This window comes from Callospermophilus lateralis, chromosome 3, assembly GCF_048772815.1.
Source record: "Callospermophilus lateralis isolate mCalLat2 chromosome 3, mCalLat2.hap1, whole genome shotgun sequence".
NCBI classification, from domain to species: domain Eukaryota; kingdom Metazoa; phylum Chordata; class Mammalia; order Rodentia; family Sciuridae; genus Callospermophilus; species Callospermophilus lateralis.
In genome coordinates, this window is record NC_135307.1 from 188973554 (window position 1) to 189000411 (window position 26858).

Sequence of the window (26858 nt, forward strand, 5' to 3'; positions counted from 1 at the left end):
GCCACATTTTTTTTATCCATTCATCTATTGAGGGGCATCGGGGTTGGTTCCACAGTCTAGCTATTGTGAATTGTGCTGCTATGAACATCAATGTGGCAGTATCCCTGTAGTACGCTCTTTTGAGGTCTTCAGGGAATAGTCCGAGAAGGGCAATAGCTGGGTCAAATGGTGGTTCCATTCCCAGCTTTCCCAGGAATCTCCATACTGCTTTCCATATTGGCCTCACCATTTTGCAGTCCCACCAGCAATGTACAAGAGTACCCTTTTCCCCACATCCTCGCCAGCACTTGTTATTGTTCGACTTCATAATGGCTGCCAATCTTACTGGAGTGAGATGGTATCTTAGGGTGGTTTTGATTTGCATTTCTCTGACTGCTAGAGATGGTGAGCATTTTTTCATGTACTTGTTGATTGATTGTATGTCCTCCTCTGAGAAGTGTCTGTTCAGGTCTTTGGCCCATTTGTTGATTGGGTTATTTGTTTTCTTATTGTTTAATTTTTTGAGTTCTTTGTATACTCTGGATATTAGGACTCTATCTGAAGTGTGAGGAGTAAAAATTTGTTCCCATGATGTAGGCTCCCTATTTACCTCTCTTATTGTTTCTCTTGCTGAGAAAAAAACTTTTTAGTTTAAGTAAGTCCCATTTGTTGATTCTAGTTATTAACTCTTGTGCTATGGGTGTCCTATTAAGGAATTTGGAGCCCGACCCCACAATATGTAGATCGGAGCCAACCTTTTCATCTATCAGACGCATAGTCTCTGATTTGATATCAAGGTCCTTGATCCATTTTGAGTTAACTTTTGTCCAGCCCTCCCTTTCTTCTGCCAGCTGACTCAATGCACCAAGGAAGGTGCAGGGACATTAGGTCATCTCCATCTCCACCTCTGTGAGGTGAAATCTACCTAGCAACTGCCAAATTATTTTAAAATACTGTTCCAGTCATGCATATTACCTTCTATTCCAAACCCTGTAGATACTACCCTGATCTCCAGCTGTCAACCCCCCCCCCCCCCCATCTCCTCCCTCCCTTAACTGGTCCTGTTTTTGACTATAGCTTTCAAGCCTTGGAAAAGGTAGCAGCCGTTGTGGAGATGGAAAGAGATGAACAGCTTTGAGCAGTAAAGTCTGCAGCACAGCCTAACAGGAAATTTCAGTACAGAGCTAATTATTTCTCATCTTGTTCCTATCAAAAGCCTGAACTTTACACATCATATTGCACACCTGAGTTTCCAACTGGCAGCCAGGGGGTCAAATCTGTCATACAAATCTTTTGTTTAGCCTGTGCTGCTTTTGAAAAGGTAGTAATTGCACTGTCTAAAAATTGCACATAAAAATCAGAATTCTTGCCTTAAAACAAATACCAATGACAAATCTAGATCAAAACGTCTACATGGTGACTACTGGCTGGAGCCCAATGTTTACAGTCTTCATCTAGTCCAGTGGTATAACTACAAACGTAGGAGAGGGCTATGGGCAACTTTAGAAATGAATTGAACCAGTATTCCTGATGTGATGAAATTCCACAGGTAAATGGAGGAAAACAAATTTAATGGGTAATACTGTAACCTTTCTATTCCCACTGATGTTAGATTTTTTTAGCTTTACTTGGTAACATGCAAGACAAAAAATTTCAGCCAGGTGCATAATTCCAGTTCCAAGCACATAAGTCAGATGAGCTGTCATCAAAATTTATAAATGGGCAAACAGAGTTGCCCTCCTCTGCCAGATCCACCATTGGCACTTCCAGATCCACCCATTCACCACCTGTATCACTAACGACTTTTATGGGCCATCTCTGGATTCTGGTTGGGTTTAGCCAATGGTGGGGCCCAGTTGGACTCCCGTAGGGAGAATGAGGTTAGGGTTCTCATTCCCATCACTGCAGGTCACAGGTGGCTACGTTCCTCCCTAATGAAAATAGCCTTTTCCTGGGTTCCAGAAGGGGAGATGCAGGTGCTCTCTACCCTGGCCTCTGAGGGTCCCCCTCCACCATTGTGATCCTGACTTCAGTTTTCTCAAATTATTCTAACTTGGGCATGTTCTCCACTTCCTGTGGCAATCTGACTACTCCAGCCTCAATCTAACTGAACATTAGCCAAAAGCATTCAAGAAGAAATATCGCCATGAGAATTATTTTCTGAATATCACTGCTGGAGATTTTGCAGCAATTTTAAGTCTGTCTTCATATTAAGAATTTTAGAAATCACATATTCCTCTATCTTTAAGCTTGAATTAATGTTTATAAACATTTAACCAGAAATATATATTTGCAATATGTATAGCTTTGAAGAGGAAAAAATATTTCTTGTAAAATTATGAATCTTAAACCCTAAAAAATTATCATCTTTATATTACAACACTTCCCTTGGTATCTTGGCTTATCAGTGCCATCTGCTGGGAAGGATGGTATACTTAGGTCTTCTAAATTCCCAAATGTGTCCTTTTGGGGAAGAAATGGAAGGCAAATGCTCTCTTTATTTAAAAATCTGCCGTACTTTTAAATATACAGCTGCTCATTTTCTGCATCATTGTCAATATATACCCCTAATTAATTACAAAGCACTGAAATTATAAGCCTAAAATTTATAATTTCAAAAAATCAAACTTTTTCTCCACAGATATACATCTCTTGGTTTCTAAAATATTCTTTGTTCTTCTGTTGTTTGCTCTATATTTATATGAAGATTGACATGGCCAGGTGCAGTGGTGCACACCTGTAATTTCAACAGCTCAGGAGGCTGAGACAAGGGATCCCAAATTCAAGGCCAGCCTCAGCAACGTAGCAAGACCCTGTCTCAAAATAAAAAAATAAAAAGGCTGGGGGGTATGGCTCAGGGGTTGATTGCACCTGAGTTCAATCACCAAGACCAAAACAAGTTTGACATGCCTCACATGTCTGGACATTACCCCTTTATTTAGCAACATCTATGAGAGTGATATATGTAAAAAGTATGTTTGATATATGTTTAACAATGTCTATTACATATATTTATGTACACTTCTTTTGCAGCAAATGACAAAGTTTTCATTGTGAACTGAGCAAGCAAGTGCAAGACTGCCCATCTTTTTGTGGTTTCCACCTTCCTTGGAGAGCAACTGATGTCAGATACATAAAGGGGACACAACTTAAATTTTATCAATGAAAATTACAACAAGTATTCTAAATAATATAGAAACATAGACGGTTGCTTAACTGATTTTAATAACATGACATAAAGCCCCTAAACTTGATATAACAGTTATGCAAAATACATAGATGAATACTGTCTTTTTCAAAAATATAAAATAAATAAGCACGACATGTGAAAATAGGCAAGTTTCCATTAAATAAATGAAAAGTTTAAAAAGAGAAAATTTTCCTTTCCATATCATTTGAAGAAGGGAAATTATCATTTTAAACAATATTCAAGTTTATTAAACAAATAAAAAAAGTATTATAAAATGTTTAACTTTCATCAGCTTCAAGATTTATGTTGCTGCCAAATTTTGCATATAACTGAACTTTCAAATCTGCTAACACCCGCTGAATTGATTCCACTCTGGATTCTAAGGCGTCAATTTCTTCTTGCAAATTTTTCTGGAAAAAAAAAAATAGTTTAAATTAATTCTATTCAGTTGGCTGGTTTCAGAGCATCTGTGTCTGAAATAATATTTGGAAAGAATTTCAGGTCAAGAACTTTCTAAACTTGGACATGCAGCTAAATGACACTGATAATTAGATCTGAGACAAAAGTCTAATTCAGGTCCATACTTATTTAATCACAGAATAAGTCATGATTGTTTCTCAGCTTTGCTAGTCTAAAAATTGAAGCAGCTAAAAGAAAATTAATTCTTAAATTACCATAGCCTAATAAAGAAAGAAGTACATACAAAGACTTCTGTAAACATGTACCATGAGCTTGCCTGCCTTCTAACACAACCTGTCCCATCAAAACACACAAAATCACCAATAGTTAAGAATAACAGCCTATAGTCAAAATCTGGCAGTTTTCACTATGAAACCTCTAGGGCTAAACTTTGGAAGAGAAGAGCAAGACACACCCATTTTGCTCACAGATGGCATACCCATTAACATGTTAACCTCAGGAGCAAAGACAAACACTTAGTTTTAGCAATGTTATTCTTTTAGAAGTCTAGCCAATGGTTCTCAAAGTGTGGCCCTCTGCCCAGTATTGGGACAAACATCACCTGGAATTATTAAAAATACAAATTCTAAGGTCTTACCCCAGGTCTCATGAGTTAGAATTTCTTTATGTTGGGCTCAACAACATCAATTTTTAACAAATCCATGGGAGATTCTAATTTTAAAGCCTGCTAAAAGTTTGAAAGCAACTATTACAAGACAAAAACTAGAAATAGCCAGATGCAGTGGCCATGTCCCTAATTTCAGCAACCTGGGAGGCTGCAGCAGGCGGATCAAGAGTTTGAGACCAGCCTAGGCAACTTAGGGAGACCCTCTCAAAATAAAAAAGCCTGGGTTGTAGCTTAGTGGTACAACATCCCTGGATTTGATTCCCAGTAACACACACACAGAGAAATAGAAACAAGACATGTACCTATTAAAAAAGAGAAAATTTCCATATCAACCAAATAAGACTAGAAGATTATTTTTAGATTACAAGTAAATCATATCCCTCTTTCCTCAAAACCCTCTGCTCTAAGATGGGGTGGACAAATGACAGCCCACAGGCCAATCCAGCCTGAAGCTCGTTTCTATAAAGTTTCACTGCAGCACAGTCGTGCAAATTCATTTACCCATCTTATTTTCACAGGTTTATTGGATGTGGGTTTAATGCTTGTTTAGGCATATAAAGAAGGAAGATTATCAATTTAAGTAATATTCAAGTTAATAAAGCTAAAGCTGAGGAAATGTTTGAATGCCCTTGGCTTCTCACACGCTAGCTCTGTGGCTGTTTCTCATCGACAGCCGAGGGCATGCAAGTTAGTGAGCAACTGCACATAATGTACCCTTGTCTCAAGCAGTGCTTAAGAGCCCACACTCTGGCCCAGTCAGTACAGGTCTCTGATCATTTCCTCAAAATAATTTTCTAAATGTAAACAAAGATTTATGTGTAAGAATGCTCACTATGACATTACTATGACAAAATATCAGGGACAAGTTGATATTAACAAGAGCAGTAAGCTAAATTAATGTCCAACTATACGGTATTAAAGATGGTAGTAAATAAGACACAGAAAATGAAATAAGTCTGCCTGAGTCCAAGAAGGTTCCCAATGAACATGTGCTAGGTGAGTAACCTTAACCAAAGTGTGGAGCAAAACTACACATAGAATGAGGAAAAGAACAAGATACATGAGCATGTTCCCTATGGATGGTCACCTCTGGACAGTGGGATTACAGGAAGTTTCTCTTTTGTGCTTTATAATGTGCTGTACTTTCTAAATACTTTCAGTTAGGAGGAGATTCCAGTGTCAGAAGACCACTGTTTACATGTCACTATGAATAAATACTGTAACCTCTCCAAGCCTCTATTTCTCTTCCAAATTGGGATAAAAACGGATCATCATTAAGATTAAGTAAAATTACGCTGGCAAAGCATTGAGAGCCTGCCTAGGACGGTATAACAACCCTTAATGTTACTTAACATCCATTATTTTCCTCCACCCAAAATTACATGTTCTTTAAAGTGATGTAAGTCCCAATTTAAGAAATAGACCTTGTCACCCAGGGAAAGACTCCCACATACCTTTGCTTCCTCTAACATTTCCTGTGTTTCCTCTTGAGAATGGCTAATGAAAACATCCCCAATTTGATAAGGTATCATTAAGCAGTCATCATCTGCAAGCATGATGTCATCACAGGCATCTTCTAAATTTTGGAGTTGTTTCTATTAAGTGCAAAAGTGAACAGCAATGAAAATGTCTGAAGATTCCCCAATAGAACTAAAAGCCAGGTTCAATATGGGGACACCAACTTTCTGAGGGGCTCTTTCACAAAGGGTATCACCACACTAAAAATAAGACTAAACTCTTACCCTTAGATGACACCTCACCTGGAATCACTGAGGAGCCAACACATCGTCCTCTGGATGTTTCCAGACTGCTATGAGCACCCTACCCTACGTGGACTGCCAGTATCTGAGATCACTCAACATTCCCACTTTAAACAACTCCCCGATGGTGAAGCCTGCCTTCCCACAAGAACCAAACAAAAAAACAGGAAACAATCTTTCTCAGCCTTGCTTGCTGAGATGGGGGCTGGGGGGAATCATAGCTTAATTTCCACCAATGGAATGCACATGAACTGGACATTTTGAGAAAGCTGCAGGAGAAGCTGGGCACAGGCCTCAGGGACATGGGGTTGCTGTAGCAGCAGCTTGGTGCTCCTCCTCACCAAGGAGGCTGCTGGCTCTGGGGTCAGTGGAGAAAAAGCAGTTTCGTCCCTGGTCAAGTTCTCTCAGACACAGTTCTAGAACTTGCTCCTGAACCCTCAGTCTAGACCCAAGGCCCTCACCAATTCTGTCCTCTCACATCACTTAAAAAAAATGACTTTCTACTTAGGGTAGACTGTGTTGCCGACAACAAAAGCCCACAGAGATATACTTAACTGTGCTCAACTTTTAAAAATAAACAACTTTTTATTTTTCCGAAAAAAGACAAATACCTTTTTTACTTCTATTTCTTCCTTTAGTTCTGTGATTCTACTTGTATTCCGGGCAAATTTGTTTATCTTTTGCTGATCTTCAAAAGTAACATTGACATCTTCTGCAGCCTGAAAAAAAGTTTTCAATTTTTTGTAGAATTTTAATGAAGAAGTTATAGATTAGCTTATTTTACTAAAATATCAATAAACTATCCTAATGTAGTCCAGAATCATAAAACATATAGAATATCACAAATGCCTTAATCTTTGCTCCATGAGCTTACAATTTGTTCACAAATCTATAAACTTTTTAACATTATAGAAAATGTGCCTAACTTGTATACATTCCAAATATAAACAACATTTAGTAAGTCAGAAAAAAGAATCAGCTCATCTTTGGCCAATAGTAGACTTTCCCAAGGCAGAATACTCTTTCATCAATATAACCCAGGGAGCAAAAAATATCTGGTCAAATAATGTTAATGCCTCATATTAGATTTTTCCCCCATAGAGTTAAAACGTGTATAAGCATATTGTTAAGATCATAAATATGAGAGTATCTCTAGTTTTTAACCAAACTGATATTCAATGGTTATACCCTGTACATAGTAAAAATTATATTATAATGTGAAGCTTGTTTATATGTCTTCATAAGGCACAATTCACTATAAAATGATAAAGATTAAATGTTTATAAAATGATAAAAATCCAAAAGCTTAATATTTAAAAACTTAGCATATAATGTGATTAAATCTGCAAATAAAGAGTGCTTGGATTTCATAAAGCATAAAGTACTAAAGCTAACAGCTGACACTGATTGAGCCCTTACTATACACCAAGAACTTTCTAGGCATTTGATCATCTCTACTAATTCTCCAACCAGTCTTAATAAGGGGGATTGTAACTGCTATTTCACAGGTGGAAAAACTGGCACAGAATTTAAATAACTGGCCCAAAGTCACACAGCCAGAAAATAAAGGAGTCTGATTTTTACCAAGGCAGCCTGGTCCCAAAAGTCCAAGACACGCCTGTGGGCTCTAAGAATTGGAATGCAAAAGTATATGCGTACACTTGTGTGCATGTGCGTACATGAGTTTCCGCATACTTAGAAGAGGCAGCAGGAAGTTCCTGGATTTCGTCAGGTTCTCAAATGGGCTCTATATATTAAGAAATAAAATTAAATACCAGACTCTCCTTAGAGATTCCTTTATAAACAGGTGCTCTTATTATAAAGGACTAACAATGTATGGTATAAAAATAGTTGTTACTGAAGCTACATTATTATATCTATTAACACATATAGTTTATCATAACTATATAATAAATGTAGCTTCATGAGGATTACAAGCTTTATTGCCAATGAAAGATGAAAGAAATGAGTTCACGATATCCACACTCCATCCTTTGTCTCTTGTGACCCATGACATAAAACATAAAACTTTTATTTCTCCAGTACTTGAAAGTCAACCTGTAGTCTCAAGCGAGACGGCTCAGTGGCCAGAATATAAAGGCAGAAACCAGAATTGAGCCCTGCCTTTTGTTAGGCTCTCTTCCCAATAAGCCATTTCACATGCATTAGGCCAACCACCAGATCCCAAGCACATCCTAAGAAATCCCTTACATCATGATTGTGTAGCTTTCTGAGTGTTCAACCCCACACAGTTTTTATAAAGTGGGAAACATGAAGCTATACTAAAGAAACCACAGGATCACCTATGGTGTCTTGGCATTTAAGTAATTCTCCCTATATTAGAACTACTAATTTCCTACGCAGAGAATAGAGAATCCTAGAGCTCCTGCTTGCCTAAAAAGTTTATGCCATTTTAGTTAAATATTGAGCTCCAGAACACTTCATATGTATTTATAGCTGTGTTTGCTATCATGAGGATTTTAAAGGGTAATTCATGTAAAAGTACGTAGGAGAGCTGCCTGACACAAGTAAAGCTAATGGTTTCTGAATTTGAATCTAAATCATGATGAATCAGACTCAAATATACATGTGCACATGGGCTTCTGAACACTTAAAAAAGTGAAAGTGCTGCAGAGAACTTGGTTACTGCTCTTTTCAAAACAGACATTTCCTGCTGTAGACCCACCAAAAGGCAACCACCAGCAGGCACTTAGACCCTGGTGCACAACTCCTAACAGGGGCTCTCCCACCAGGGTTCAGGGCTGCAACTGGTGTGTCAAAAGGATATGTACCAATGTTACTGTCCACTGCCCTGTGGGGTGGTTCACAGCAGGGGTAAGTCACACCTTCAATGGCCAGGGGCAGTGGCTTCTGGTTGTACAATGCTATTCTAGAACACTTCTATGTTTCCTGAACCTGCATTTTGGCAGAAAGGGTAATGCTTTTTTTTGGTTCCAGGGACTGAACCCATGGTGCTCAACCACTGAGCCACACCTCCAGTCCATTTTTATTTTTTATTTTGAGAGGGTTTCACTAACTTGCTGAGGCTGGCTTTGAATTCCTGATCCTCCTGCCTCAGCCTCCCAAGCTGCTGGGATTACAGAAGTGTGCCACTGTGCCTGGCTGAGAGAGAATAATTCTTAATTTGGGTCCAAAACATTGAGAAGTAAATTTACTCCTGAAACTGTATGCAAAGTGCCAGGCATATTAATGTGCACCCTTCTTGCAAGCAGTCTTGGTAGCTTTCACAGATTTTCAAAGGGATCCACAATCCCAAAAGGTTAGGAACACTTCCGTAAGAGAAACCAAATGTAGTTACTGCCAGTGTTGCGATTTTCTAGTACTCAAAGCAGACAGAGTGGGGGAAAGTCACAGTGGATGCCAATACACCCAAGCAGAAATTTTAAGTAAATTACTCAATTCTCTTGACACCACCTCAGATTTGTCATCTCTAAAATGAGAAGCTAGTTCTACTTTACAGGGGTGATGAAATGAGTACTGAGCACAGGGACTGGGGATGTAGTCACTGTTCAATGATAGCTAAGCACTTTACCTCCTGAACACTCTTTAGCCAAACTCACTACAAAGAACAGATGCAGGTATAGAAGGAAATCCTGCTAGGCCTAAGAGAAATATGATCGCTCAGGGTTTAAGGGAAAATTAAAATTCCCCAACCTCTGATTATACTCTTATCTTTAAGAGTTACTTCTTATGGGATTCTAGGAGGAAGTGAACCATGCTCAATCATGCTCTGCACTGAGTTTGAGTAGTGACAGCTGAGTCCCCAGAAAGAAAATGGCCAGTTTCAGTCGGTTTTTACTTTTTACAGGTATCTACCAAGACTCTGTATGTGATTTTTGCTTTGTACTTTCATGCACCTTTCAAGCACACAGTCATGAATTTAACAATTATTTAGTAGTATTTCCTATGTGCCAGCCACTGTGACAAGAGAGCCTCAATCCTGCCCTCATTAATACCTGCCAGCTTTCATTCGGTGGGGGGAGGTGGCAAAGACAAGATGAACAAGATGATGCTCAATGGCAATAACCATGATGGTGACAATAAATAGTGTAGGGGTGGAAATCTTCACTGTTGGCACTATTTAACCACGTGCTCTGATCTCCCTGATTCTCCTCTCATCTCGCAAGCCCCTTCCCTCCACAGCTCTCATCAGAGATGGAAAGTTCAGCTTCCTGTGTGACTACTGGCTGCCTCTCCCCAAGAGTTCACCCCATTGGGAGGACACAGGGATAAGAACTTCTTAATACCCACACTGTTATCTATATCATTTAAAATTGAGACTGTGTCATATCACATGCTCAAAAAAAATTATTCAATGAATGAAAGAGGAAAAAGGTTGGTAATCTGTCCAAGGTTCAAATCATTCTTCTACCATTTTCTCAATGTTCTCATAGTCTCTGTACTACTTTCCGTATCTGTACAACAGGAATGAACCACAACCAGTGTCTTCCAAGGAATTAAAGGCCATGTGACCAGGGAGGATGCAACTTAACAAAACAAAGGGGAAGAGAAACTCAGTTTCATACCTGCCTGAAATCTCCACAGTCCCAGACCTTACTCTGTTCCTAAATAAGAATTTATAAGGGACGGACCACTTATAAATGAGCAATGCATCCTGACTCCCAGGTTTAGCTGTCCCTTGATCTTGGGCAAGGTAGGATGGCTGGTCACCCAACAGCATGCATAGAAGCTATAGACTATGTGATACTAAACAGCAGGAGAGTAAAGAAGTATATTTTAAAAGTAGTTTTAAAAGTGGAGTGAAAACAAATCCCATCAGCTAGAGGATTCTCATCAAGAATCACCTTTCACAGTTAAAAAGATTCTGGAGTAAGAATGTCTTTAAATCCTAGCTTTTGCCTCCGTTTCCTCTTCTGCCAAATAAGGATAAAAACAGTTATCTCCCAACAAGAGTAGTGAACCAAGATAAATAATAAATGAGATGGGCTAAGAACTGTCCTAGCACACAATAAAACATCAATATTTATTAGCTGTTATTACTTCCCCTCTCCCCCACCCTGATTTCCTTTTTCTTCTATCTAGATATCTGGGAAGACTTGCTGGCTATAAATCCCAAATGGAAGTTTACCTTGCTTTTGAGTAAAACAGTGTGATGAAATATCACGCTATGCCCTATAAATATATATAATTACCATATACCTTTTTAAGATAAATATTTGGAAAGTGGGCTGTGGGGAAAATAAAATGACCAAATCTGACATCCAGCTCTGCTTTGGAGCAGCAGGGTCACTGCGGGACTACAACCTGCTCTTAGTCCAGATGTCCCCATCCCCTGATTCGCGAGAGGACCGCAGATGACAGATGCGCGGCCGCTGGGCCATGATACCCCATCGTCAACAGATCCTTGGCTTCACCCTGCAGGGCGAAGGGCACCACTCAGGCTGCCTACAGTGAAGGATCGGCTCTGCTCCCCAGCTCCCCGGGCTGGGGTTGTCCACCGTGCATCCGCCTGCTTTCCCGCTCTTGGGGCTTAGGCAGTCCACAGTGCACGGGCCAGCTCTGCTCTCCCACTCCCGGGGCTCGGGCTGTGCACCGTGCACCTCCCGCTCTGCTCTCCCGCGTCCCGGGGCTCGGGCCTTGCACCGGACACCGCCCGTTCTGCTCTCCCGCTCACGCGGCTCGGACTGTGCACGTGCACCACCTACTCCGCTCTCCCGGACCCCGGGGCTCGGACTGTGCACTAGACACCGCTGCCTCTGCTCTCCCGCTCCCGGGCCCCGAGACCTTCCTCCCCGGCCTCTGCTTCCTCGCGGTGAACCTGGCCCCGGGCACCCACCCGCGGCCTGCGGAGGGCCAACGCGAGCACGCGCACACCCCGCCGCAGCCAACGGGCCTCGGGCTTCCGGCACCCAGCGCAAGGCCGGGCCGCGGTCCCCGGGCGGAGGCAGCCCAGGACCCCGAAGGTCCTGGCTTATGGCCCAGGTGCCCAGGGGCGCCCCCAGGACCGAGCCCGAGCTGCGACCCTCGCCCTAGCCCGCCCAGGCCGTGCCGGCCGCCCGCCGCCCGAGCGCTGCACTCACCGCCTTCTTCATGGTGGCCGCCATCTTGGGGCCGCACCACCCGGCGCAGCGGGGAGGGCGGCTGTGGTGCGCGTCTCCCCGTGCCCGCGCTCACTCTCTCGCTGCGAGCCCGGAGCGCTGCTTGGAATACAACGCAGCCTCCACATTCCTTCCTATAGGATCCCTTACCCACAATTCCCCATAGCTGGGACTCAAGGCGCAGATGAACCCTGGAAGGACTTGGTACATGCCAATTAAAGGGACAGGCAATGCCCTGTGAACCGACAGGAACGGGGGCGTGGCGCTCGGCTGCCGACGCCCGCCGTGGGCAGCAGGGGGCGCGCCGGGCGGGGCTGCCAGGGCCGGGCAGGTTCCTGTTCATCACCTAAAAAGGAGCTTGGCTAGAGGGAAATCCAGAGGGCGCAGAGGAGGCGGCGCTCCTGTAATTTATTCAGCAACACCGGTGAAAAATTCCGGCACACTCACACTAGTGCCTCTGATTCGTAATGGTGTTCTTAGCTCAGCCTAGATGCTTCTGAAGTTCCTCTGCCCAAAATTCGAGCTTTCAAGACGAGGAACTGCCGCGGGCTCAGGGTTACTACCACCTCCCTCTATGACACTATTGGTGCTGTCATTTTAGACGTCGGCATCCATTTCGGATGTGTAGACACTGGAAAGTGCCCTGGAGAGAAGGGTGACCGTGGTCAGAAGCCACCCTAGCCCGGATCTCCGAGAGCAGAGCCGAGGCAAAGGCTTAGATGCGTCTGCTTCGCTGTGGAGTGTAGTCGCCGGCAGCTGAAGGAGGGGCAGGCGCACGGCGCACAGGGAAGGCAGCACAGCCAACAGCACCGAGCTGACCTTGGCTTGGGCTCACGCACAGCCAGAGGCTTTGTCTTTGGGGACTCTCCTCTAAGAGACTCTAAGAGAACGTTTTACACATGACTCAGGAAGGTCTAGTCAGGGAAAATGGGGAAGACTCTCAGTTCCCTCCTCCGGTTCAAAGACTAGCCCTTTCCGTCTGAGCAGGTTGCTCACCCACAGCTGATCCCATAGCCTCCCTGACCTAAGCAGCCTACAGGGACACCCTGGGTGGAAGTGGAAAGTGTGAAGATCTAAGCACAAGGCACTGAAATAAGGAACCCTCCCGAGGAAGAGGTGTCTCTGGAGAAGGGTCAGAGAAGTTTCCGGAGAGAAGGGGGAGCTCTAACAGAAAAGAATCAGCTTTGGGGGTAAAGCAAGTACGCATATTGAAGAGTGAGAGATGCCTTCTGGAGTTCCGGGCTCTTCTCTTAAAGACTTGTTGGTGAGGGGTGGGTGTGGGGAGGTATGTGGGATTGCTATCTGCTGGTGATCTCAAGACAGTTTCTGGTGGTCTGGTCAATCTCCTTAGACTGATGTGGGCTTCATTATCTGATGGGTAGATACTGCTGTTTCCCTAAATTATAGGATTCTCAAAATAAAAATAAATTTTACACAATTTATGGGGGATGGTTAATTCACAGTACTCAGGTAGATTTACACATTTTCCAGGAATTTGGGATAAAGGACCTGGGAAAGATACTGGTGACAGAGGCTTGGAAAAGTTTACAGAATTTCTAAATTAAAATCTTTCTTTATCCTTCCTTTATTTCTTTATCCTTCCTTTATTTCTCCTTTCTACCTATTTCTTATTTCTTCCATCCTACCTCAGAGCAGCTGTTAGTCCAGGTGTCCCCATCCTGAGTTGGGAGAGGACCGCAACTGCACACCTGAAGTTGGCCATGGCCCATTTGCACCTATCCACTGCAGGAGCCACTGGAGTGTAGCAGGTGGCCAGAGACGGGAGGACAAAGGCAGGTGAAACTGAAAGCGACACAACATAAGAATTGACTGATACAGAGGCCCATAAAGCAAACTCAGAAATTCAGCTTACGATGTACCGAAGAGAGATCCACAGATTCCTTTAGGCATTTAAAATTACACTGGGCCAGAGGCTAACTTGCTGTGCTACTGAGGAGTACTAAGAAGCCTTTCCATCCCGGGGCTGCTTATCACAATAAGTCCTCAACACCCTTGTCCCTCCTTAACTGTTTCTCCAGCTGAAAAAACGGCACCAGAAAGTGCCTGGGTCCAAGGACAGAAGGGCTGAGGGTGGCTTATGTAACAGGGATCACTTCTCATGGAACAAATGAAATGGGGTAAGGGACGGCTGGGCTGGATCAGCAGCTCAAAAAGTCATGGCTTTCATCAGAAGCTCAGGTTTTGGACTTCCTCATCATCACAAGATGGCTGGTGCTTCTCCAAGGATGGGTCCTTAGGGCATGTGAGCGTGGAGAGAGAAGGTAGAAGTTGCCTTTCTGCTGTGCCCACTTTCAGTCTCCATTTCCTCCCACTCCCACCATCCCCAGTAGATGGCATTTCCCAGAATGCTCCAATCCCCTCCGTACTGTATCTATCTCATCTTCTCAATTACTGGTCACAGCGATGAGATCCAGTGATAACTTAAACAACTGTGATTAATTCCCACAGTAGGAAATATGGCTGCTGAAACACAGCTGGGCTTCTGAAAGCAGGGTGAGGCAGAGAGAGACACCAGTTGCTGGGTCGCCCACCAAGGTTGACTTGCACATGCAGGTCTGGCCATCAGGCAGCAGCTATTCACTGGAGTGCATCTGACAGGAGCTGGGCAGAGTCTGGGCATAGGGTGGTACCATTCCATCCAGACAGAAGATGAGGGCTGACCCCAGAAGCTGCAGTGCTGACTTGGCTCCCTCTGAAGACCGGGCTCCCTGTGCTTCAGAATATCTCCTCTGCTTCCCACCATCCCTGTTCCCCCACCTGCAGCCCTTTGTATGTTTTCAGCTAATCTGTTTCCCAGCAGGGAACCTAGCTCTGCAAGCCCATGGCCAGGGGACTTCAAGTCTCCTGCTTAAAATTCTTTTATTTTTTCTGTGTCTTCTATTCTGTACCATTGGTCTACCAGTCTATTTTAGCGCCAATACCATGCTGTTTTTGTTACTATTGCTCTGTAGTATAGTTTAAGGTCTGGTATAGTGATACCACCTGCTTCACTCTTCTTGCTAAGGATTGCTTTAGCTATTCTGGGTCTCTTATTTTTCCAGATGAATTTCATGAGTGCTTTTTCTGTTTCTATGAAGAATATCATTGGGATTTTTATTGAAATTGCATTCAATCTGTATAATTCTTTTGGTAGTATGGTCATTTTGATAATATTAATTCTGCCTATCCAAGAACAAGGTAGGTCTTTCCATATTTCCATCTTCTAAGGTGTTCTTTAATTTTTTTCTTTAGCATTCTGTAGTTTCAGTTGTGAGGTATTTCACCTCTTTTGTTAGGTTGATTCCCAGTTTTATTTTATTTTTTTAGGCTATTGTTAAATAGGTAGTTTTCCTTATTTCCCTTTCAGAGGATTTGTCACTGATATACAGAAATGCCTTTGATTTATGGGTGTTGATTTCCTGTTACTTTGCTGAATTCATCTACTAGATCTACAAATTTTCTGGTGGCATTTTTTGGGGTCTTCTAGATATAGAATCATATTGTTGGCAAATTATTGTTATCTTATATTAGACAAAGGCACCAAAAATACATTGGAGAAAAGATAGCCTCTTCAACAAATGGTGCCGGGAAAACTGGAAATCCATATGCAACAAAATGAAATTAAACCCCTATCTCTTACCATGCACAAAACTAAACTCAAAGTGGATCAAGGACCTAGGAATTAAATAAGAGACCCTGCATCTAATAGAAGAAAAAGTAGGCCCAAATTTCCATCATATCAGATTAGGCCCCTACTGCCTAATAAGACTCCTATAGCACAAGAATTAAAATCAAGAAATAATCCTTTCATTTTCTGATATTGAGCATTTCCAACTTTTGCTCTGGTTCTTTCTCCAGCTGGAAGCTGACCCTAGCTGTTGGGGCCAGCCTGAGGGAGAAGGGAGAAGCAGAGCATGGAGATCTGCAGGTGAGGGAGTAGAATCACTAGTGACCACTTGTAAACACTGTCCCCCTGAGAGTGACTGAAGATGTTCCCTTCTGTCTGGCCACCCACTGACTGGATCCAAGATATGCCTTATGTTACCTTCTTGGTATTTTTCTTTAATTTTACCAATCATTGAAAGTTGGTCAAATTTGCTCAACAATATCAGGTTTTTAGTTTTGCTTGAGCTTGTAAAAATCAGAGGTCTGGTGACACTGCCTGCATGCCTGCATGGTGGCAGCTACTGGTGTGCCCTTGCATGGCCAATTTAGCTAGTGTTCCCTCCCTGGGACCCCGTGGAGCCCCACTCACAGCATAGGTGTATGAACTTGTAACCCCAAGGCTTCTGTTCTAACACACCTACCTCGGGGGTGGGGGGCGGGTGTGGGTGAATTTATTTATTTATTTATTTATGCTGAATACAACTGCAAATAAATCAGTCACGGCTCTTGGCGTCATGGAGCGTAGGATTGACACATTAAACCACCACAGATCACAGCCCTTGAAGCTGCACCCCTGGGACCAAAATTGGGAGGAAGAGCTCATATCTGGCTGCAGAGGTCAACAAAGACTCTGGATTTGGTGGCTGTTGACTGGGCCAAGAAGGACAGGTGCCAGGCACTGAGATTGCTGCAGCGAAAACAATAGACAGAATTCCCTGTGCTCACACAGCTTGCATTCCAGTGCTAGGGACAGACTATAACCCAAATAGGCAAGAGAATTATACAGTATTCAGAAAGTGTTCTTAGTACAAATGTGACTCAGCACTCCAACAAGGGCACATAAGATGATAATGAATGCCTGGGTGACTAACAGCATGAGAACTGTAGGAGGAAGACAGAAGGACAGAAGCGGTCAATACACTGACTGGAAAGTCGAGAAGAAATACCAAAACCTGCTGGAATTGATGAGTGAGCTACAAAATTGTGCAGATACATCCTAGCATAATTCATATTCCATCACAAAGTGACGATGAAACATCATGTCAATCCATATCCGTGTGTGGGCAGCGAGCGCCTCCAATCTGCAGTCTCTACTTGGGCTCCTGGTTCTAAGACTTGCAGGGGAAATGTTGAGATGATGCTTCATGCCCCTTGAGGGGCAGGGAGGGGCCAACCCCCACTGTCAGAAAGTAATTCTGTTCAGTGCCTGAAGGGGGCGCCCAAGGTTCATGGCAATGATGAATTCCTCTTTTGTACTTCTCTTGAATCTTCTTGTTATGCTAGCACATGACAAGTTGCATCCACAATTTTGTAAATGATTTTGCCACGACTGTGTCTGAAAGGCTTTGCATCTTCTCACGGCACTTAGGATATTTCTCACAAGGCCCCTCCTTCCTCTCCCACCTTGTTCTATGCCATCTGTCCCCGCCTCCCTCCTTGTGTTCCTTCTCCCCAGATCTCCACTCCATGAATGCTATAAGGTTTCTCCTACCGTGGGGCCTTTGCACTTGCTTTTCTTGTGGCTCATGGTGTCTTTTCTGCTGTTACTCATCCATCTAAATTCTACTTATCCTAAGACTCAGCCTCTATGTCAATCTGTCATGTCAGAAGCTGCTGTGATCTGAATGTGTCCCCAAAACCCAAATGTTAAAACTAAGTCCCCAGCATGGTGGTATTAAGAGGCAAGGCCTTCGATAACAGATTGTGTCTGAAGGTGACAGCCTCATGGATGGAACAAGGCCCTTATGAAAGTGCTTGAGGAGTGGGTTCCTTCTCTTCCACCTGCTGCCACATGAGGACACTGTTCCTCCCTTGGGGAGAGGCAGAAGCAAGGCAGCATTTTGAAAAGAGAGGCCAGATTCCTCTCCAGACCCAGGGCCTGCTGACTCTTTACCTTGGATTTCCCAGCCTCCAGAGCTGTGAGATAAATTTCTACTTGTATAAATTTCCTCGTCTCAGGTATCTTTGTTATAGTAGCACAAGGAGTAAGGCAGGGGTTTTCCTTAAACACCCCCACTCCCTTAAACAAGTTTATAGCCTTCCCTGGCACATTTCTTTTGGGGGTGGGGAGGCAGTAACTGGGAATGCAACCCAGGGGCACTCAAGTACTTAACCACATTCTCAGCCCTTTTTATTTTTTTTATTTTGAGACAGGCTCTTGCTACATTGCTTAGAGCCTCCCTAAGTTGCTGAGGGTGGCTTTGAAATTGCGATCCTCCTGCCTCAGCCACCCAAGCCACTGGGATTACAGGCATGAGCCACCATGTCCAGCCTGCATTTCCTTTTGAACTCTTTCTCCCCCATAGAACTCAGAACACCAAGGAATGCAGACTGTGGACATTCTCACGGTGGCACCAACAGAGAAGCAGGTGCTTGATAAATATTAAATAAACAAATATTTATTAATGAATCAATAAATGCATGAATAAATGAATCACTGTGTATTTAGGATTTAATAGCAATATATAACACAAGAGAGCTGCTGGTGAATTCATTCAGTTCTTACAATGTGTAAGAGTCCATAAATGTTTACATTCACTGTTTATGTCATGTGGTGGCCCATTGCCTCGGCAACCTTTCATTTATCCACCAGGTGACGCTATGACTCCAGAACTTGGCTTTTTATTCTCTGCAACACCTTAGAAACTGTACATTCTGCAAAGCAAGATGACACAAAATCAAGAAAAACACTCTGACTTTGGTCCATAATATAATCATTTTAATTTAGTTTTGCCTGTCAAAAAGTACATTTTTCAAAACCTTCCCACCTACGCAGTATTTTCAGACCTTTATAAAATAGGCCATTCTGTAACCTGTTTATTCCAATAGTATATGCTTATAGCAATTTTGATAGTGAGAAAGGAGTTACAGCTTATTTATTATAAATAGATGTTACAGAATATCTTTGAGAGGAAATCCAAATTCCCTAGTGTGATGCACTCAACAAGAATTTATTCAGAACCTAGAACGTATTTAGCTGTAAGCCAGGTAGCCACTTCAAAGGGAAGTTGCTGATAGCAGGATCTGATTTGCAGGGAGGTGGGCATCTTACCTGTCTGTGAAACACCCAATGTCTTTTGAATATTTTTCTGTCTTCAAGGAAATCTCGAGGCCACAATCTTACCTCTCCATTGAGAAGTCAGAACTCAACTACCTCAACCCCCTTTAAGGTAGGACGCAAGCCTGGATCCAGCCAATCAGAGTCACTAGGCTGAGAGTTTCTCAAAGAACAATAAAGGAAGGTGCAGGTGTCTTGGAGAATGGTTCTTGGAGGCGAGGACTGGGGGGCAGAGCAGCAGCAACAGAGGTGCCAGTGAAATCGCCCTGGCCTCAGGCACTCTGGCTAGGAGTGCTAGGGTCTTAGCCATCAGCTGTGCAGAAGGTGATTTCACTGCCATCCCTAGACACTGGCCTTCACTCTGGGTCCCTCCTCCCCTGCCCTCAGGAGAAGTCTGTCCATTTTTTCCTAGTTTTCCACATTCTTATGCTGAATCTAACTAAAGGCTATATTGTGTTGTTTGCCACAGAGAACCCTGAAGAGACTCATGATTGATTTCAGGGAGCCCCTCGTCCTTCAGCATTATAAATTTGGCCAAGACAATCAGGAAGGGAAAATGTGACAATATTCTTTAGGTTTTTGTGAGATGAACACAGTCCGGAGGCAAAATTCTAACTTAAGAAAAATCACCTTTCCCACCTTGTTGCGGCACACAGATCACAAGTGCATGGCTTTTTATGTTATAAATCCCATATTCATGTAACTTGTAGGATGTGTTTGTGTAAAACTGACCTAGACCTTGATGAGGAGCCACAGGCTGAGGGGGCATCCAAATCAACAACAACCTCCAAAACCAATACAGTGCCACCACGGCGAAATAATAACCAGCCAGCGGTGGGACACTTATCAGAGGAAAAACAAAGCAAGAGAAAGAGAGAGCACAGGTTTCACCAGCCCTCAGGACTCAGCTCTTTGGAAACTGATTAACTTGGTGATCAAGAGGGGAGGTGATGGAAGGCAGCATGGGAGCCATTGTCCCATAAGGAATGTGTCTCTAATCCTCGTGGGACCTCCGCACCAGTCACCATGGCAACACTGCTTACACTATAGGAGACTGTCTCCACCGCCTTGGTTATGTGAATTACTCATATATTCTTATCTATAAGCACTTTTACTTTCACTTATATTGTGGTAGTTCAGTAGGCTAATGATTGAAATCTTTCTCTGAAGATAACTAATTCTAAAAAGGAGTGTGATCGAAATGCTATGAAGCAATCCTATTTAAAGTAGAAAAAAATTTTAAAATTATGTCTGAAGGCACATTATAATTTAAAAATCTCTAATTCATACCCCAACATATAATCTTTATGTTCAATTTTATGATGTGGAGGACAGTCCATGATTAAGTAATAGATAGAATATATATATATATATATATATATATATATTTTTTTTTTTTTTTTTTTTTTAATTTCAAAAGTGATCCCATTTTATACTTACAAAAAGCTTTCTTTCCAAAGCAGTTCCACCAGGTCATCTCACAGTGGTCTGACTCAGGACTGAAGGGAATTTCTGTTGGATTATTTTAAGCTTTGCTGTTTCCTAACTGCCAGGCCTCCATTCAGTCTCTGAACCCCAGTTCGTAAACCTGTCCCTGAGATCATATCATGAGCATCTGATTATTCAAATGCCATCCCCCTGGGGCTCTGGGAAGGGGAAGCCCCGCCTCCATCCACAAACTGAGTTAACACTGTCCTTAGAAAATGAAGCACATTTTCAATAGATTCCAAGTTACCTAGAACAAAATAATGGAAATGTACTGAGATCATCTTTAAAAAAATCCTTATATATTACAAATCCACCTCCATTTATTTCCGGGGTCTTGGCTCCCTAAGAAGTTTAGAGCAGACTCCTGGGAGGACAAACCTGAGGGGCCATGTGTATCCTTCAGCAGAACCTGTATTTGACACCAGATGCTTCGACTATGAACCAGGGAAGGTGAACTTTGTAAGCCATGTTGGGTTGCAAGCAAAGATGTCCATAAGATGTATCAGAACATTAATTCATCTGCTAATTTGAGAAAGAAAAATGCTTATGTAATCTGATTCTTAAGACTTTGAAAACAAGAAAGTTATTAAATTATCCCACGGTATTCATATGGTACTAGCTGAATATCATTCTGCTTGGGTCTATTGCATATAAACCAAACTGTTGTTTGGTGTTAATCCCTCTCTCACCAAATTTTTACCTGTTACTTCTGGAGTTTCTCAGCATGCCATATGGTGCATTCTGGGATAGGTCTTAGCCTTTGGTTGACTCCTGCCTGTGCTGTGACATGATCTACCTGCCCTCACCGCTGCCGGTGTTTGTCTCTGATGCCGCCACTCTGCTGTCAGAAGGTACACTGCGCTCCCTTGAACATCTTAGCCCATGACTCCCAAGGATGCCCCATAATATATCACAGACAGGTTTTACTGCTGGGAGAGTTCAAGGAAAAACTCGAGCAGAAACTAACGTCCAGATGCTGAACAGGCTCCAACCAGACCTCAAGCCCTAGAAGAGACCTGTGTCCTGACTGTCTGTCCCATGGCAGAAGATGACCCAGTGTCTCAAAGTCCCCCTGGAGATTTTGCTTAGCTGAAGACTGGCCTGTGCCTGAAACAATTAACAGTGGAACTGTCTGCTCCCTCAGGGAAGATCCCATCTCCACCAACGAGATATGATTCGGCTCTGAGACCCCAAGCCAGTCACAGTGTAGCCCATATCAGCCATTTCCCAAAGGATGGGTGTCCAGTTTTGATAACTCTCACGTGGAAGCTTGTACTCTAGGTTCTTTCAAGTCTCTCCTTTCAAGGATTCAAACATCTTGGAGTCCCATGTTCCTGTTGACTGCCTGCCAAGAAATTGAAACAGAATTGAACTACCTTATGCCATTAACAGACTTCTGAGACCCCAGCTCCAGCCAGTTCCACCTCCAGGATGAGGGTGAGGAGCCTCTGGAGAACTCTTGAGTCACCAGGGGCTCTGCGGCTACATGGGAACCCACCTGAGGACCACCTGGCTGAGCCCAGTCGCTTCCCAGGGTGAGATGTAGAGTAATGAAAGATTTCTGTTTCCCACCACAAAGCTGGGTAGGTGACAGATAAGGAGAACCCCCAGGGGGTGTCAGAGCCCCACTTTCCACCCCAGAAGTGCGGCACCCAGGAGGAGGGTGAGCACGTGGCTCAGCGCATCTGTGGCTCTGAATTCCTCACCCACTTGGGGCACCCTCCAGCCACCACACCACCCAAGGGGTCTCAAATTAACCAGGGCTGGCTGCCAGTGTCTGCACCCAGGGCTTCACCTCAGAGACAGTGTCCAGCTCAGCCACGCCCCTCAGCGGTGGAGCCCCTGTCCAGTGTTCCCCCCCACTGGGCAAAAAAAGGTAAAGGCTGCAGTGAGAACTGTGGGCTTCTCTGCCCTCAGGCCCTTCTGCCCTCTCTCTATACCTTGACCTTAGAAATCTCCACACACCTACCACCGGGTAGATGTTCTCTTTCTTCACATCCGAATCAAGCCATGTGATTGGAACCCCTACAAGTTATTCGCCTTCTTTGTGGGAAGGCAGGGCAAGGGCAGTCTCAGAACAGGCAGGCGGCCCTGGGAATTCACACCGCGCTGCCCTGCTGCGTGGCTTGGCGTCTTCCTAAACTCAGCTGCGTCTTTCATCTTTCTTAAGCTTGGTGGGAGAGTGGGAGGCGGGAACCAGTCCTTTCCTGTCTCAGGTGCATCCGAGCAGCCAGGCGATTCATAATCACCCAAACCGGCTGCGGCTGCTGAACTGACACTCATCTCCAGCAGAGGTGAGAAAAGGAAAAACTGAGCGACAGATGGGAAAGACCGTGGCCTGTGGGCGATTTGGAAAGGAGCGAATGGAGTGAACACAAATTATTCTATATTGGAGCATGTGACATCAGACATGTCATGTTGTCAATCGAATAATAATAACCAATCCAGTGCCTACCTCTGCCCAGTTCTGTGCTCAGTAATTGACTTTTCTTAATTCTTATAATAATGCAACGGATAAATATTATTTTCCCCAATTTTAAAGAGAATGTCCAAGAACCAGGCTAGATGGATGGTCTCAAATGCTGCCATTAGAATTTGACCTTCTGCTTCCTTCCCTGCCTTCACCTCATCTCTTAGCTGTGTTTCTGCCCGTGCCGGCTTTGCAATTAAGACAGCCTTCCCTGTTTGGTGGCCGACAGCAAACCTGGACTCTCCAGGAAGCTTCCTAATGGAAAGATCTTCCCTTTCTCAGTTGCTCCAGAAAAGTCCCCAGAGGCACTCTGGTGTGACTGGCCTGGAACTGAACGCACTCTGGATAGACACAATTGACCTCAGCTCAGAGGATGGGACACACAGATTGGCCCTAAATCCCGGGCTCTCCCTTGGAGTGTGAGAGATTGGCCCTAAACTCTGGGCTCTCCCTTGGAGTGTGTGATCAGGTACACAAGATCCGCACAGAAACCCCCGGGGGAGAAGTGACTCCTTGAACAGAAAGGAGAAAGAGAACTAGATCCCTGGGCCAGTGAAACCCAAGAAAGGTCATCAGGTTCCAGCTGGATTTTGTATTATTTGAGCACATACTGAAGCCCAGTAGATTTCTCAGGGCCTAGAAGGCAGCCAAACCTATGGGTGCTCAGGGTACTTGTGCAGTGGTTAGTTGATTAAATATCCCAAGTTTCTAAGGGCAACACTGGGGCGACTGAGAATTCGACCAAGGTTCTTTCAACACACACACACCAGAGAAGCTTGTGGCACCTGGGAACTGGCAAAAGTAAAAGAGGCCACTAATGACACTGGTCAGTTTTATTCTTATTTAATAAAGCATGAATATTAAAGAGCCCTACATTCCCCACCTGCACCACTGAACTAAATTACCTTGAAATAGCAACACACCTCTATCATATATGAACATGGCAGCCAGCCAGGAGCCACCAGGTGGTTAGATTTGGAGATGACAGTAGAAAATACTGTGCCTTTGTCTATAGGATGAATAACATACATTTTTGCTTCTGATCAGGACCCTCTGTGTGATTGTGTGGGGGTCTCCTTAAGCCTTAAGCTGCCAAGTGAAGGGGCCCCTTCCTCTCTCCTCCAGGGCTTGGTGAGGCTGTCCGTTCAGAACTTCAGTCTGGGCTCAGTGTCAGTTGTATGCCTAACTGGAATTACACTATTTCTTTGTTTACACATGTGCTATCTGTCTCCTCCAATAGGATATGAGCTCCAAAAGGCCAGGGGCCATGCCTGTCTTGTTCATCACTGCCCCAAGTGCTGGGAATGGTGCCTGGCACATAGTAGGTGTTCAATAACTACCTATTGAATAACTCCACTTCCAAAGAATAGCACTCTAACTGAATGGAGTTAAAATAAGATACCGTCGATTCAATGTGCATTACCACCTCTCAATGGAAAGTCCCATTAATCTAGAGGGATCTTTGAGAGTAAACACACAAGATCCCGCGTTATTCTGTTCAAGCTGCAGTAGTGAGTGCTGCACCCTGAGAACTTCCTCACCATTTGCTGTTGCCTCTAGGAGGTTGCTTGGTTGATTTCTGTGAATAATCAAGTAATAAAATTCAGGCTATAAGGACATCTTAGCAACTGCTACCATACAAAGGCTGCAGAAGTACTCTGCCATCTGAACTCTTCTTTTCCAAAGACAAAAGGGCTCTTCTAGACTTTTCTTCTTTCAGAATTATTCATTTGGCCTATTTTATGATCACTAACAAAAAAACCCATCATCTGTCTGCATATTCTCCTGGAGTTACTCATCCTACCCATGGAGGTGCTTTCTACCAGTTCCTTCAGATGCCACTCACCTGACCAGGTGTGTGCTTGCTGGTTCACATTAAGCTCCAACAAAACAGTCAGTGCTCAAGGGTGCTCCACCCAAGTCAGCAGCCACATAAGATGTGTCAAGGAAGTCCCTCCCCACACAGGAGGGACACCACTTGGGTTCAGCAAAATTGGTGATAATAATTCTGTCCTGGAATTTCCCTGAATTTCACACTGATGGAATTAGCCAAGTTCTATCATGTGAGGAAGCACAGCACAGATACCTATGTGATGATGTAATCTTTAAGCTCATTACAAAACACATATGGTACCAATGGAATGTGTAAAATTCCATAGACTTTTTTTAATTAGTTGGTTTAACTTAACTCTGGATCAGATAGCTACATCTACAACTTCCAGACTTTTTATTAATAACAACGGCTAACACTAACACCACTCAAAATATTTCACACATATTAATTCATTTAATCATGTCTCATTTTCTTGAGGAGATAGTCTGTTATTTAAAGAGTGCACATCTTCATCATATAGAACCCTATTTTCCTAGATATTTTGAAAAAGAAAAGGAAAAAAGTACAATATTTCTTTATAATCAGGTTTTTCATAGACACTTTTTAACAAGGGCTGTGTTTCACTTGAACTATAGTGTCAGTTAAAAAAGAATAGCTATAATAAGCAAGGCACTTACTCCCTGTTATTTTTGTAATGTATTATTTGACAAATATTTATTGAGCACCTAAGGAGATTCAGAACTACTTATAGGTAACAGGATTAGAACAGAGAACGAGACAAATAGCTATTTTGTGACAGGGAGCTGGCATCCTGCACACAGCTGGAATTTAAGTCACATCATTGTAACCTTCATCTGATAATATTGCAATGATAATATGATAGTGATATATAACAGCCACTGCGTCATTCTCATTGTATAGGTGAGGATGAGGTAAAGTGGTGTGCTCACACGGTCATGTGTAGCAAGGTGGATTCAAACCCAGGTCTGCTTAACATCTTCAGGAAAGTGAGGTTTCCTCACTGCAAAATGGGAACTAGCACCGTACAGCACTGTTGTATGGGCAAAGATAGTCTGACACACACAGAAGCTCCTTCGTAAACTGTGATTTACAGCAGTTACGACAGGATCCATTAACTGGGCTCACACTTTATTGTTCTTCTCCTTAGAAATGAAGCTGTTCTTTTAATGATGAATCTGTTCCAAAGTTCTTCCCATGTTGATACATGTTGGGAGATGTCAGATACTTTTTTCCATTATATGTGTAATACAAATTTAATTCACCAATACAACTGAAGGCTGCTCAGAAATAAACCAAGCAAGAACTTGGTGTTTCAGTTTGATATTTTAAACATTCGTCTTTGCCTTCCAGAGACATGAGTATAATAACCTTCAATTTGCCAACGAGGGAAACTGGGTTCAGAGAAGCTGCTTCATTTGCCCAAGGACTGCAGATTGGTGCAACCACTCTGGAAAGCCGTAGAAGATTCCTCAGAAAAACTTACAATGCAACCACCACTGACCCAGTTATCCCCCTCCTTGATATATATATATTCAAAAGACTTAAAATCAGTATACTACAGTGACTCAGTCACATCAATGTTCAGAGCAGCTTAATTCACAATAGCTAAGCTATGGAACCAACCGAGGTGCCCTTCAACAGATGAATGAATAAAAAAAATGTGATATAAATATATATAATGAAATATTATTCAGCCATAAAGAAGAAAGTATGGCATTTTCTGGTAATTGGATGAAATGAGACTATCATGCTAAATGAAATAAGCCAACCTAAAAAACAACAAAGACCAAATTTTCTCTATGGAATGTGGATGCTGACTCACAATAAGTGTGTGGGGGAATAGAAGTTTATTGAATTAGACAAAAGAGAATGAAGGAAAGGGAGGGGGATGGAGATAGGGAAGATAGCAGAATGAATTGGACATGACTTTCTTATGTTCACATATGAATACATGACCAGTGTAACTCCACATCACATACTGCAAGGATGGGAAGTTATACTCTATG

The 26858-nt window shown here is 43.1% G+C and overlaps 1 protein-coding gene across 1 annotated transcript; it reads right to left on the bottom strand.

The window, feature by feature from the left end:
• Nucleotides 1-3182: 3182 nt before the first annotated feature.
• On the bottom strand, nucleotides 3183-12273 carry Pfdn4 (prefoldin subunit 4). The gene is made up of 4 exons (XM_076849157.1): nucleotides 12079-12273; nucleotides 6628-6735; nucleotides 5711-5851; nucleotides 3183-3579 (listed from the first exon to the last, which is right to left on the bottom strand). Exons 1-4 carry the CDS (start codon nucleotides 12100-12102, stop codon nucleotides 3448-3450), a joined length of 405 nt encoding a protein of 134 aa, XP_076705272.1. The 5' UTR covers nucleotides 12103-12273; the 3' UTR covers nucleotides 3183-3447.
• Nucleotides 12274-26858: the final 14585 nt, after the last annotated feature.